Genomic DNA, 12,102 nt, shown 5'->3' with positions numbered 1-12,102 from the left:
CTTCATGGTGGTCCCCCCCCCTTTCCAGGCAAAGTGTTAAATTACAGCTAAGGCAGCTGCTCCCTGCGCTGGGTCCCCTGTCAGCGCTTCCCCTTTAAATAAATCTCTCCCGCATTGCTATTCTCACTTCTTTCTTTCTTTCTTTTTTGCCCCTGACGCTGCAGCTGCTGTCTGGGGGTGGCGGGGAGAACAAAACTCTCGCTTCCCAAGGAGGGATGCCAAGGGAGGAAGCGAGAGAGATTTATTTGGATGGCAGATTGACTGGCTGGGGAGAGGAGGAGGAGGAGGGTGAGAGGAGGCAGGGTGCTGCTGCTCCTGTCTCTCTGCTAGGAGGTAGGGAGAATATTCTTGCAGCAACACCCCCGGGGAAAAAGAGACTTAGGCTTTGCTGGACCATAAAGAAGGTTGATCGCTGAAGAACTGATGCTTTTGAGTGATGGTGCTGGAGGAGACTCTTGAGAGTCCCATGGACTGCAAGAAGATCCAACCTCTCCATTCTGAAGGAAATCAGCCCTGAGTGCTCACTGGAAGGACAGATCCTGAAGCTGAGGCTCCAAGACTTTGGCCACCTCAGGAGAAGAGAAGACTCCCTGGAAAAGACCCTGATGTTGGGAAAGATGGAGGGCACAAGGAGAAGGGGACAACAGAGGGCAAGATGGTTGGACAGTGTTCTCGAAGCTACCAGCATGAGTTTGACCGAACTGCGGGAGGCAGTGGAAGACAGGAGTGCCTGGCATGCTCTGGTTCATGGGGTCACGAAGAGGCGGACATGACTAAATGACTAAACAACAACAGCAACAAAACATGGAAATTGGGCAAAGACTGGGGTCGGGGAAGCTGTGAGATGCTCAGGAGTCCTTTGTCCTTCCAGCACCTGATAATGGAGTCCCGATCTGGGTCTGGGTCATTTCAAGGCTCCAGAAATCCTTTTTAGTGTGCATTCATAAGAACATAGCCTGGCCTCAACCAGAGCCAGGGCTTTTTCGGCTGTGGCCCCGATCTGGTGGAACACTCTGTCCCAAGAGACTAGGGCCCTGCGGGACTTGACATCTTTCCGCAGGGCCTGCAAGACAGAGCTGCTCCACCAGACCTTTGGCCAGGGCACAGTCTGACTCCCTCCTTCGGCAATCCTCATAGAACTCTAGCCCAATGGTTGCCATGAATTTTGAATTGATTTTAAAATGAATTGATTTTAGAATGCTGTTACTTTTATTGTTATTAGCCGCTCTGAGCCCGGCTTTGGCTGGGGAGGGCGGGATATTATTATTATTATTATTATTATCATTATCATTATCATTATCATTATTATTATTATTATTATTATTATTATTATCATTATCATTATCATTATTATTATTATTATTATTATTATTATTATTATTATTATTATTATTAACATAAGGAGACATAAGGAGACATTAACATAAGGCCAACCAAATATCCATTATGGGAAACCCACTGGTGGGATCCGAGCACAGGAGAAATCTCCTCTCCTGCTGTTTCAAGCAAGAAGCACTCAAAAATACTTCTGCCTCCAAATGAGGAGGAAGAGAATGTCCAGTCCTCTTTTAATAAGAAGAGTTTGGGTTTGATATCCCCCTTTATCACTCCCCTTCAGGAGTCTCAAAGCGGCTCACAATCTCCTTTCCCTTCTTCCCCCACAACAAACACTCTGTGAGGTGAGTGGGGCTGAGAGACCTCAGAGAAGTGTGACTAGCCCAAGGTCACCCAGCAGCTGCATGTGGAGGAGCGGAGACGCGAACCCGGTTCACCAGATTACGAGTCCACCGCTCTTAACCACTACACCACACTGGCTCTCTTTTAAAGCCAGCCAAGCTGTTGGCCATCACTGCCTCCTGTGGGAGGGAGTTCCACCGATTAACCATGTGCTGCAATGAAGAAGGACTTTCTTTTCCTGTCCTAAATCTTCCAGCCTTCAGCTTCATTGAATGTCCAAGAGTTCTAGGGCAATGAGAGGGGAAGAAAAGCATTTTTCCCCCTATCTGCTTTCTGCATAGGCTTCTATCACAGCTCCTCTTCCTTCCTGTTCTCTAAACTAGGAAGTCCCCCAGCTGCAATCTTTCATTTTAAGGGAGTCTCTTCAGCCCCAGAAATGCTGGATGGCAGGAAGGGGGAATCTGCAGGCAAGGCCACCTCAGAGAACCAACCCTACAGACCTCTTACAGACCAAGCTTCCGAAGAGTCCTGGAGGCAACCTGCTCTAGCAGAAGCATGTTCTGGAAAACCTCCTTGAGCCTTGAGCTTGTCTTACATCTCCACGAACAGGGAGCTCGCCCTCCCCCGTCATGCCCCAAACTAGGCTTTTGCCAAATTATCTCTCATCATTTAAACGCAGAAACAACCTAGTTGCATTTTTTAATGTATTTATTTTTTTGTAGAGGGGAATGCATTAATTCATGTTGAGGGACCCCCAGGGCAAGCCGGTGCTTTCACTGGAGGAGTCTCTAGAGCAAGGCAAGGCTGACTCCTTGCGTGGGCTACACCCCCCCCCATCTCTGTGAATAACACTCGGATCGCGTGTTAACATGATGGAGCCAGAGTGCGTCTTCAAGACCTCCGAACACCTTCACCAGCCTAGTGCCCTCCTGATGTTTCGGTGAAGGCTGGCTGAAGCACGTCTTGTCAGAGAATCTGTTGGAAATTATGGAACAAAAACTGAAATGTGTGGGAAGGCTGTGCTTGCAAGAGAACCATGTAAGCAGGAGGAGCTGGTGGAGGAGCAAGAAGAGAAGGCTGAATGGTTGCCATTTGCTTAAAGTCTAAATGCTGCTGTGTCTTGCATCCACCGTGGCAGGTTCAGTGGTCCTGTTGTCTATGCTCTGGTAACCTCAAGGTTAGATTACTGCAATGCATTGTATGTAGGGCTGACTCTGAAGACGGTTTGGAAACCTCAGCTAGTGCAGAATTCAGCAACCAGGTTGCACACTGGAGCAAGTCGGTTTGCGCCTATTACATCGATCCTGGTCTGACTGCACTGACTTCAAATTAGTTTCTGGGCCCAATTTGAAGTGCTGGTTTTGACCTATAAAATCTTAAATGGCTCAGGACCACAATACCTCAAGCACTACCCCTCCCCATATTAACCTACCCTGAGATCATCTTCGTGTACTCCTTCCTTGAGAGGTTCAGAGGGCAGCAACACGAGAACAGGGCCTTCTCTGCAGTGGCACCCCTTCTGTGGAATGCTCTCCCCAGGGAAGTTCGCCTGGTGCCTTCATTACACACCTTTAGGCACTAGGCAAACCATTCCTTTTTAACAAGGCCTTTGGATTAGCTTCCTGACATCCAACACACTTTTAGAAAGTGGGTTTTTTTTGGGGGGGGGGTTATTGATTTTGGTTTGACTATATATGTTGTGGTCTTGTTGTGAACTGCCCTGAGACCTCCGGGCATAGGGTGGTGTATAAGTTGTCTGAACGAATAAATAAAAGTTTCCAGGCCCTGATTTGGAAAGGGAGAAATAACATCGCTGGAGGGAACTTAGAAAGTTGATTCCACAGTGAGGTTCTCCTTGTTGATCTTGAGGAGGGTTACCCTTCCTCTTCCCTGTCGTCTCTGAGACAGCCCTTCACCGCAAGACAAATGGATTGCAGAGAATGAGTGATGGCAGCCATTTACCTTCATTATCCGTAGTGATGTGCTCCATTTTTCCCCAGTCAAAAGTGCTTATAAATAGACTTGTTAATTGCAAGGTTTCAACGCACTGATGTGGCACCAAAGGTTTAGAAATAGTTTTCTGCCTCGATTGGCAGAGCTAGATAGGAAGGTCGCCCATCTCTCCCAGAGGAGCCAGAGATGAGACTCACCAGTTTCAGTTTACATATTTAAATTGGAGATTCCCCCACCCCTCGCATTTTGAATTCTTCAGTTGTCCATGGTCCATTCTCCAGAGGCAGCTTAAGCTGGTTTTTGGGGGTGGGGGCAGTGGGATTCCCTAGGGGCAAGGGAATATAGACCACTTATAAAGGCCATCTCCAACTCCTCAAAAGATTCCATCAACGGTGTCTCTGAAAATTTTTACACATCACTTGGGAAGACAGGTGAACTAATTTCAGTGTTCTGGAAGGAGCAAAGATCACCAGAGTTGAAGCAATGATTCTTCAATGTCAACTTCGTTGGACTGGTCATGTTGTGCAGTTGCCTGATGATCGTCTTCCAAAGCAACTACTCTATTCCGAACTTAAAAATGGAAAGCGTAACGCTGGTGGTCAACAAAAGAGGTTCAAAGACTGTCTCAAGGCAAATCTTTAAAAATGTAATATAAACACTGACAACTGGGAAACACTGGCCTGCGAGTGCTCCAATTGGAGAACAGCCTTTACCAAAGGTGTCCTGGGCTTTGAAGACACTTAAAATCAGGATGCAAGGGAGAAACGTGATAAGAGGAAGGCATGCATGGCAAACCCTCACCAGGATCAACTCCCACCCGGGAACCAATGTCCCCACTGTGGAAGGACGTGTGGATCCAGAATTGGCCTCCACAGTCACTTACGGATTCGCTGTTATAACTGTGTTTATGGAAGAAGATCTTACTCTTACTTGCCAAAGAAGGAGGAGGAAGTATAGATGCCTACCAGACTTTGAAAAGCTGCCTCTGGTTCATCAGTTTTGTTGACTAAATTAAACTAAATAGTTTCAACTGGATTTTGAATAAAGGTGCAATTCATTGTTACTGTTTTGAATTTTAGGGTGTTATTATCTTCCTTAGTGGGTCGTGCAGATTGCTATTCTGAACAATGTTTTTTTGTATGGTAGAGGGCACTGGGGGTGAGTTGATGGAAGCTGGGGGCTGGGCAGTGGCCCCAAAAAGTACCACGGATTTAAAACAATGACGACGCATATATAAAAAATCGGCAGAAACCAATTGGGATAAAGATTGCATTTCTTTCTTTATTTCATAAAAGTTATATACTTGTTAGAAGTCCAGCAAAAGTCCAAAACATCTGGAGGGTGCCAGGTTGACAGAGGCTGATAGGGAGGTGAGTGCAGGGAGCCTGAGATGTCTTGGACTGGAGCACTGGACTCAATGGTGTTCTCCTTCGTCTTGCTCCTCCTAGCAATTTAAGCTAATTTCCCCTCTCTCTCTCCTTCCATCCTCCAGCTCTCTTCAATCTAATCCCCGTGGGTCTTCGTGTGGTGGCGATTCAGGGGGTGAAGGCTGGCCTTTACGTGGCCATGAACGCCGAGGGCTATCTCTACAGCTCAGTAAGTTCACAGTTTGGCTTGGACCTTGTCTCTGGGGCTGGTGGGATCGGACCAGGGTGTTTTTGTTGAGCATTCGTGGGCAGGGACAGGGCCAGATTGAGGTTTGATGAGGCCCTAAGCTCCTGAAGGTAATGATGGGGCTCTTTCTATGTCCAGCTGTCCTTTGTCAACAACAAATTGTCGGTGTTTTTTGCGTTGAATATATGCTGTATGGTAATTGATGGACCTAACAGGTATCTCAAGCCATTTGCACATGCAGAATGTAGGCACCCTATATGTAGAAATGAGCAAACCAGTGATATTTTAGGGAGCAGGCAGGGTCCATGACTTACATCATAGGAGCCTACACAACACAAAACACTGTTGTTGCATGTAGGTTTTGTTTTATTTTATTTTAATCTTATATTTTGGAAATGTACATCCAGGTTTTTTCCCTTTAAATTTTTTTGGGGGCCCCAAGAGAGTGGAGCCCTAAGCTAGAGCTTGTTTAGATTATATGTAAATCCGGCAGTGGGCAGGACAAAGGCAGACACAACATTTTTAATACAGGAGATTCCCCCCCCCCTCCTCTGGTGTGAACATGGGCTTCACCTGGGCTCTCTGCCTTAAAAAAAGAAATTAAACAAGCTCATATATGTTAAGACATACTATATATTGTATCGCAAATCTGCTTGGGGTAGGGGGAAGGTGTGTTGGTGATGTCACAGGTGCTGGCCAGGGCTGCCTTTCCCTGTGTCTGCTTGCTGAAAACATGATCTGCAGATCAAATTATAGCATAGACACTTGGGGGGTGGGTGTGTTTGCTGTTCCTCTGCTTTGCTGTCCCATTTAACCTCCATCTGCAGGGCCCACCCCTGTGACCTCATCACCACCCACACCCATGACATCATCAGGGGTTCCCCCTAGGTTTCAGATTTGGGCCCTGAAATTTCTGGGTCTTTCTCGTTTTTGACCTGGTAACCTAAAAACATTGGAATTATTGGGCTCTGTCCGCATGGGCACCAAGCTCTGGTGAGTGTTTTTCCCCAGCTGCTCCTGGCAGAGAAGAAGGTGACACTTTTCCACCTGACCTAAGCACAAAAGGGAAGGCAGAGGCAATGTTGTATATGAGATAAAGAGCTGAGAGTTGAGCAAAAGGTCCTGCCAGCCTTATGTCACAGCTCCAGGGGAACCCTGGCAGAAGCCTCCTGGCAGTTGCCCAGACCTCGTTCCCTGGGCTTGAACCCCAAGGCCTGGCCCGATTCTGGCAGAAGATGATGTCTCAGTGACAGATAATGGTCCCAGGATGCATTTGTGGCCGGGCCGTATTCTGTATGCAGAGGAGCCACCTTGAATTAGCATATAGATTGATTATAATCCGGAGGAGTTCTGTACAGGGATCAGAACAATTGGAGCTGGCCCTTTCCAGAAAGCAATAGGAAGTGGGCACCTCAGGTGGGGGTTCTGCAAGTGCCGCTCAATGTGGGAGGTGGGCTTGGAGCAGGAAGGGTCCCCCCTTCAGTTCAGTAGTGCGAGCACAGAAAAGCAAAATCCTCAGTGAAAGGAGATCTGTTTTTAATGAGTGCCAAGGGTGTGTTTTTCTACTCTTTCATCTCGCTCTGCCCTGCACCGAAAGCGACTTGTGAACATTTATTGTGCAAACCAGTGGGTTCCAAAATGGGTGGGATTCTTAGTGGGGTGCTAAGAGGCAGTGGGAAGTCGCTGGAGGTGCAAATGACTCTCAGACTTTGAAAAGCTGGCATCGCCAGGCCAGACCACGTTCACCAGCCCTTGGTTTAATAGTTTTAACTGGCTTTGAATAAACTTGTAATTAACTGTTCCTCTTCTGAATTCTTTGTGTTCTGTTCTTCTTTAGTGGGCCATACAGACCACTGTTCTGAATGATGCTTTTTATAGGGTAGTGGGAACTGGGGGGGGATGAGTTGATGGAACCAAGGGGGCGGGAATCCACATGGTATAAATGTTACGGTATTTTTGCAGCGTGTGATGCATCCAGCATGGGGTTCTCTGTGTCTGGATGGACTGATGGAAGAAGGATTTGTCTTGTGCCAAAATTTACCCAGATCCGATGCTCATTGTGGGGAAGGAGGTGGGATGGCAAGGGGCAGGCGTTGCAAGGTGGGAAATTGGAGCAAGGAGAGGCTTTAAATCTTCCTATTTGACGGATTCCAGCGCAATTGCTTTTTAAAATGGCGTGAAAGGGCAGAGAGAGGTTAACTGCCAGGGGACTCATTTAAAATAAATAATTGATCCTTGCTGATTTATTAAATAGGACCGGTAGTTTGCTAGCTGTGTGTTCATGCTTGACTTCATTCCGCTTGATTGTTGCCTCATTAAAAGCCGGCATTAAGGTGTGCCTTTCGTCCCGTCCTGCATTTGAGGCGCAAAATGCAGCTGGGAAAGATCCTGGCTCCATCGTTTTGCATTGTGGGGCATCCAGCACCATGCATGGGCACAGTCCCCTGGCATACACTTATTTAACTGCCCATCCTGCTCGAGGTAAGCCTTATACACAGAAAGGCCTTCGGTTGCCCACCCATGTCTTAAATCTTCTCTGACGCACATAAGAAGTGGCCCATCAGGTCCTGCCTCCTGTTCCTACAGTGGCCAACCAGATGCCTCTTTTGGGAAACCACCAAGCAAGATTTGAGCAGCAGATCCCTCTCCTTTCCTGTGGTTTCCAGCAGCTGGTATTCAGAAGCACTGCTCCATCCAACTGGGGAGGGCAGAACAGAGCCATCCTGGCCAGGAGCCATTGATCGTTCTCTCTCCCCCTCCACGGATTTGTCCAATCGTCTTTGAAAGCCCTCCAACATGGTGGACCTCACGGCCTCTTGTGGGAGCCAGTTGCATAACTTAGTTATATGCCAAGTGAAGGACATTCTCCTCTCCAGATGAAACATATGTGGCTCTTTCAACCCCACCCTGTGGTTTTCAGACCCCCTCCCTGTCTCAACTGCCTTCCCCTCTTCATCCTCCAGTTTCTCCTTACTACAGAGTGTGGCGATCACACAGGGTCCCCGGACGTTTAACGGTCTACTGATCCTGTGCCACCACTGTGCTCGCTTCCCCGCTGCCACCAACCAGTTACTCTCGGGTAAAACACTGAGTCCAGTCAGTTGTTAAAAGTGAACCAAAAAAACCAAGTTTATTTTACAAAAACTAACAAGTTTATGGTGTCTCAGATAATATTCCTGTGAGTATCTTAACTTTAGTTTCTTTACCGGCCTATACCTTCCTAATACCTTCTGACTGACTATCTCAACTTTTTGACTGACTCCTCTTAACAAATTCTCTCCCTCTCTCACACCAGACTAGCCCAACCCACAGACTTACGGTATCTTCTCTGTCTCTCCTAACTCCAGGCTGTCCCTAACTCTGCCCCCTGGGTTCCCATTACCGGTAGTTAGTCATTTTACAACACAGAGGTTTTCAAGTTTTGGGGATTCACGGCTCCCTTGATCAACTCCCTTCTTTCTGCGGCACCCCTGTGGGGCTCAGGAGCCCAGTTAGGTCACCCCTTGCCCGCAGACCTGGCAGCCCCTCACCCTTTTCGAACACCCTCCCTTGGGAAGTGTTCCTTCAGCCTCCTCTCCTCTCCTTGGGAGTCCTCTGGGCAGCCGCTGTCGCCGCCCCTGGTCTCTAAGTTGCCCCCCCACCTCACCCCAAAGAGAGCTGCCTCCTCACACTGCCCCATGGGGGCCTTGGAAGCACCCCCTGCCCAGCCCCAGAGGCACCATTCGCCTGGGGAGCTTGTAGCCAGGGCTGCTGCAACAAGCAGCTGTGCAAGCCTTTGGGAGGCAGAGACACAAGAGGGCATCAGAGGGGGGGGGGAGCAAAGAGGGCCCACCAGTCAAGGCACCCCAGGGTGCCACGGCCCAGGAAACACACTGCCTTCCTATATGGGGTGTAGAGCTGGACCCCGGAGCCTTTTCCAGGATTTAGGTCTCCTCCGCCCCCCTCCCTTCAAAATCTGGATCTGCTTTGCCGCTGACAAGGAAGTCCCTCGCTGCTTAACTCTGGCTCTTCATTCCCTTTGAGTAGGCAAGGGATAATTAAATTATTTACTGGAAGTGGTTTGGAAAGCAAAGAGTGCAGTCTTCAATATTTAAAATCTCATCTCCTGGCAGCGGGGAAGGGAGTCTGCGCAGCTGATAGTTTGGGACGCAGGAGTTACAGCTTCGTGTTGCACATCAAAGCTGATTGCTAATAAAGGCAAGGAATCGTTATGCAAAAGTTGTTGAGGGTTTTTAATATGTATTTTTTAAAAACTCTAAACCGGTGGTAGGCAACCTAAGGCCCGTGGGCCGGATCCAGCCCAATCACCTTCTAAATCTGGCCCGCAGACGGTCCGGGATTCAGCGTGTTTTTACATGAGTAGAATGTGTCCTTTTATTTAAAATGCATCTCTGGGTTATTTGTGGGGCGTAGGAATTCGTTCATTTCCCCCCTAAAATATAGTCCGGCCCCCCACATAGTCTGAGGGACAGTGGACTGCCCACGGCTGAAAAAGGTTGCTGCCCCCTGTTCTAAACAGTGTTCTCTCCCCCCCCCCCAAATAAAACAGCTCATGTCCTTTTAGGATCGTTTTAATTTCCTGTCTCAGCTTGGCCCCTTTATTCTGCTCCATCACTTTGCAGGATAATAAGCAGCCAGGAGTGGCCCCCTCCCAGTGTCTTGGCGGAGGACTCCCCCCTCTCCCAGCTGTGTTGGAATTAAATCATTGCTGCCTCTCCACCTGGTACAATTTCATCTCTGTTGGTTCAAGGTCCTTGCTTTGAATTGGGCGGGAGATGCGATGTTAGCAAGCTTGGTGAGCTCCTGGGGCTTAACATTGACAGGGTGCTATATCATAGGATTGCCATGTGGGGAAGGGACCCCCAAAGGCCATCCAGTCCAACCCCCTGCAATGCAGGAATCACAGCTAAAGCCTTCCTGAAAGGTGGCCACCCAACCTCTACTGAAAAACTTCCAAGGAGGGAGAGGCCACCACCTTGTGAGGGAATCTGTCCTACTGCTGAACGCCTCTCACAGCCAGAAGGTTCTTCCTGGTGTTTAGTCAGAATCTCCATTCTTGTGACTTGAAGCCATGGGTTCGGGTCCTGCGTTCCGGAGCAGCAGAAAACTAGCTTGCCTTGGAGCCTTTTAAGCAGAGGTTGGGTGGCCATGGGTCTTGGCTGCTTTGGTTGAGTTTCCTCCATTGCAGGGGCCAGACTAGATGCCACAGGTTCCCTTTCAAGTCTACAATTCTGTGATTCTATGCAATAGTTGCATGTAAGAACAGGCAGACCCTAGTGGTGTTGTTGTTGTTGTTTAGTCATTTAGTTGTGCCCGCCTCTTTGTGACCCCCTGGACCAGAGCACACCAGGCACTCCTGTCTTCCACTGCCTCCCGCAGTTTGGTCAGACTCATGCTGGTAGCTTCAAGAACACTGTCCAGCCATCTCGTCCTCTGACTTCCCCTTCTCCTTGTGCCCTCCATCTTTCCCAACATCAGGGTCTTTTCCAGGGAGTCTTCTCTTCTTATGAAGGGGCCAAAGTCTTGGAGCCTCAGCTTCATGATCTGTCCTTCTAGTGAGCTGATTTCCTTCAGAATGGAGAGGTTTGATCTTCTTGCAGTCCATGGGACTCTCCAGAGTCTCCTCCAGCACCGGAATTCAAAAGCATCAATTCTTCGGTGATCAGCCTTCTTTATGTTCCAGCTCTCACTTCCATACATCACTACTGGGAAAACCATGGCTTTTACTATACGGACCTTAGACCCTAGTAGGGATGCGTATCTGTGTTTGCACTGAAAAAAATACATCCAGCCTGCTCACTGGGGCTCCAATGTGCAACATGATGAGGATTCGGATTGGCACTGAAGAACTGCAGATGGCTCTTCCCTTTTTCCTTTTTTCCTCGAGGCCCAGAGAGCCTTTGGGGTTTGGAATTGTAGTGGCCTTCTCCAGTCAGGTGCTCTCCAGATATTTTGGACTGCATCTTCCATCATCCGCAGCCAACGCCACTGTTGCCGACTGGGGCAGATGGGAACCTTAGTCCGAAACGTCTGGAAAGCACCAGGCTGGGGGAGGCTGGATTAGCGCCAGGGAGATCTAGATGTAGCTGGAAGATGCGGAGCCGCTGAAACAGATGCTCCGCTCTGAGCAAGTGGGTAATTGCTGAATCCTGTTCTTGGCAGGGACGCCAGCAAGATAAATTGGGTAGAAAGCAAAGCCATAGATTCCTTCTTCCCACCTCAGGCCTGCCCACATTATGGGGAATTGACATGTCTCTGGTGTCCTAGAACTCTGGGATTCCCATTACGAGGCGGTTGATGCTTGCTGCTGAAACCGCGGCGCTTGCAAGCCGGCACGTCCTTTTGCACAGAAGCCCTGAACGATCCTGGGGCGCTCGATTTCCCACTCCAGAGAGTGACATGACACCAATTATTATTTGCGGTGATTTCCAAGCTGGACCCAGTATCACAGTTTTATCAAAGTTTCCTTTTATCAGAGGACAAATTGTGTTCCGAACTCGAGAGAATCTCCATTCAGACAGCTGCATGTCAGAGTATTGTTGTGGAATTATTATTATTGGGGGGGGGGGGGTTCCAGTCTGGATGAATCCCTGAGTCCCTTCCCATTCTTGGGGTGCTACACCCAGTGAGGGTTAGACTCTAAGAAAGGGATTGATGGCTGAACTAGTCAGACAAGCTTCTTTGTAAGGCAAGGACCTTAGCTGGCCACTTGGATGTCTGCATCAGCCCCCCCCCCAATGAATTGAGCTAGTTTGCAAGATCCTGCTTGGATCCTGCTTGTGGGTTCCCCATGGGCGTCACTGTGAGAGCAGGATGTTGGACTCCAAGGGCCTGATCCAGCAAACCCTTCCTACGTTT

At 48.7% G+C, this 12,102-nt stretch overlaps 1 protein-coding gene across 3 annotated transcripts in view; it reads left to right on the top strand.

The window, feature by feature from the left end:
• Positions 1–12,102, top strand: part of FGF12 (fibroblast growth factor 12) — a 214,658-nt gene that overhangs the window by 153,383 nt on the left and 49,173 nt on the right. For all 3 annotated transcript variants that reach the window (XM_083504594.1, XM_083504593.1, XM_083504592.1), the window contains one exon: positions 5,123–5,226. In XM_083504594.1, the coding sequence (XP_083360720.1) occupies positions 5,123–5,226 (104 nt within the window). The remainder of the gene's footprint in view (positions 1–5,122; positions 5,227–12,102) is intronic.

This window comes from Podarcis liolepis (assembly GCF_965112155.1).
Source record: "Podarcis liolepis genome assembly, chromosome: 5".
Lineage (NCBI taxonomy): Eukaryota > Metazoa > Chordata > Lepidosauria > Squamata > Lacertidae > Podarcis > Podarcis liolepis.
The sequence above is the reverse complement of the archived record's forward strand: the minus strand, read 5'-3'. Positions and strand labels throughout refer to the sequence as shown.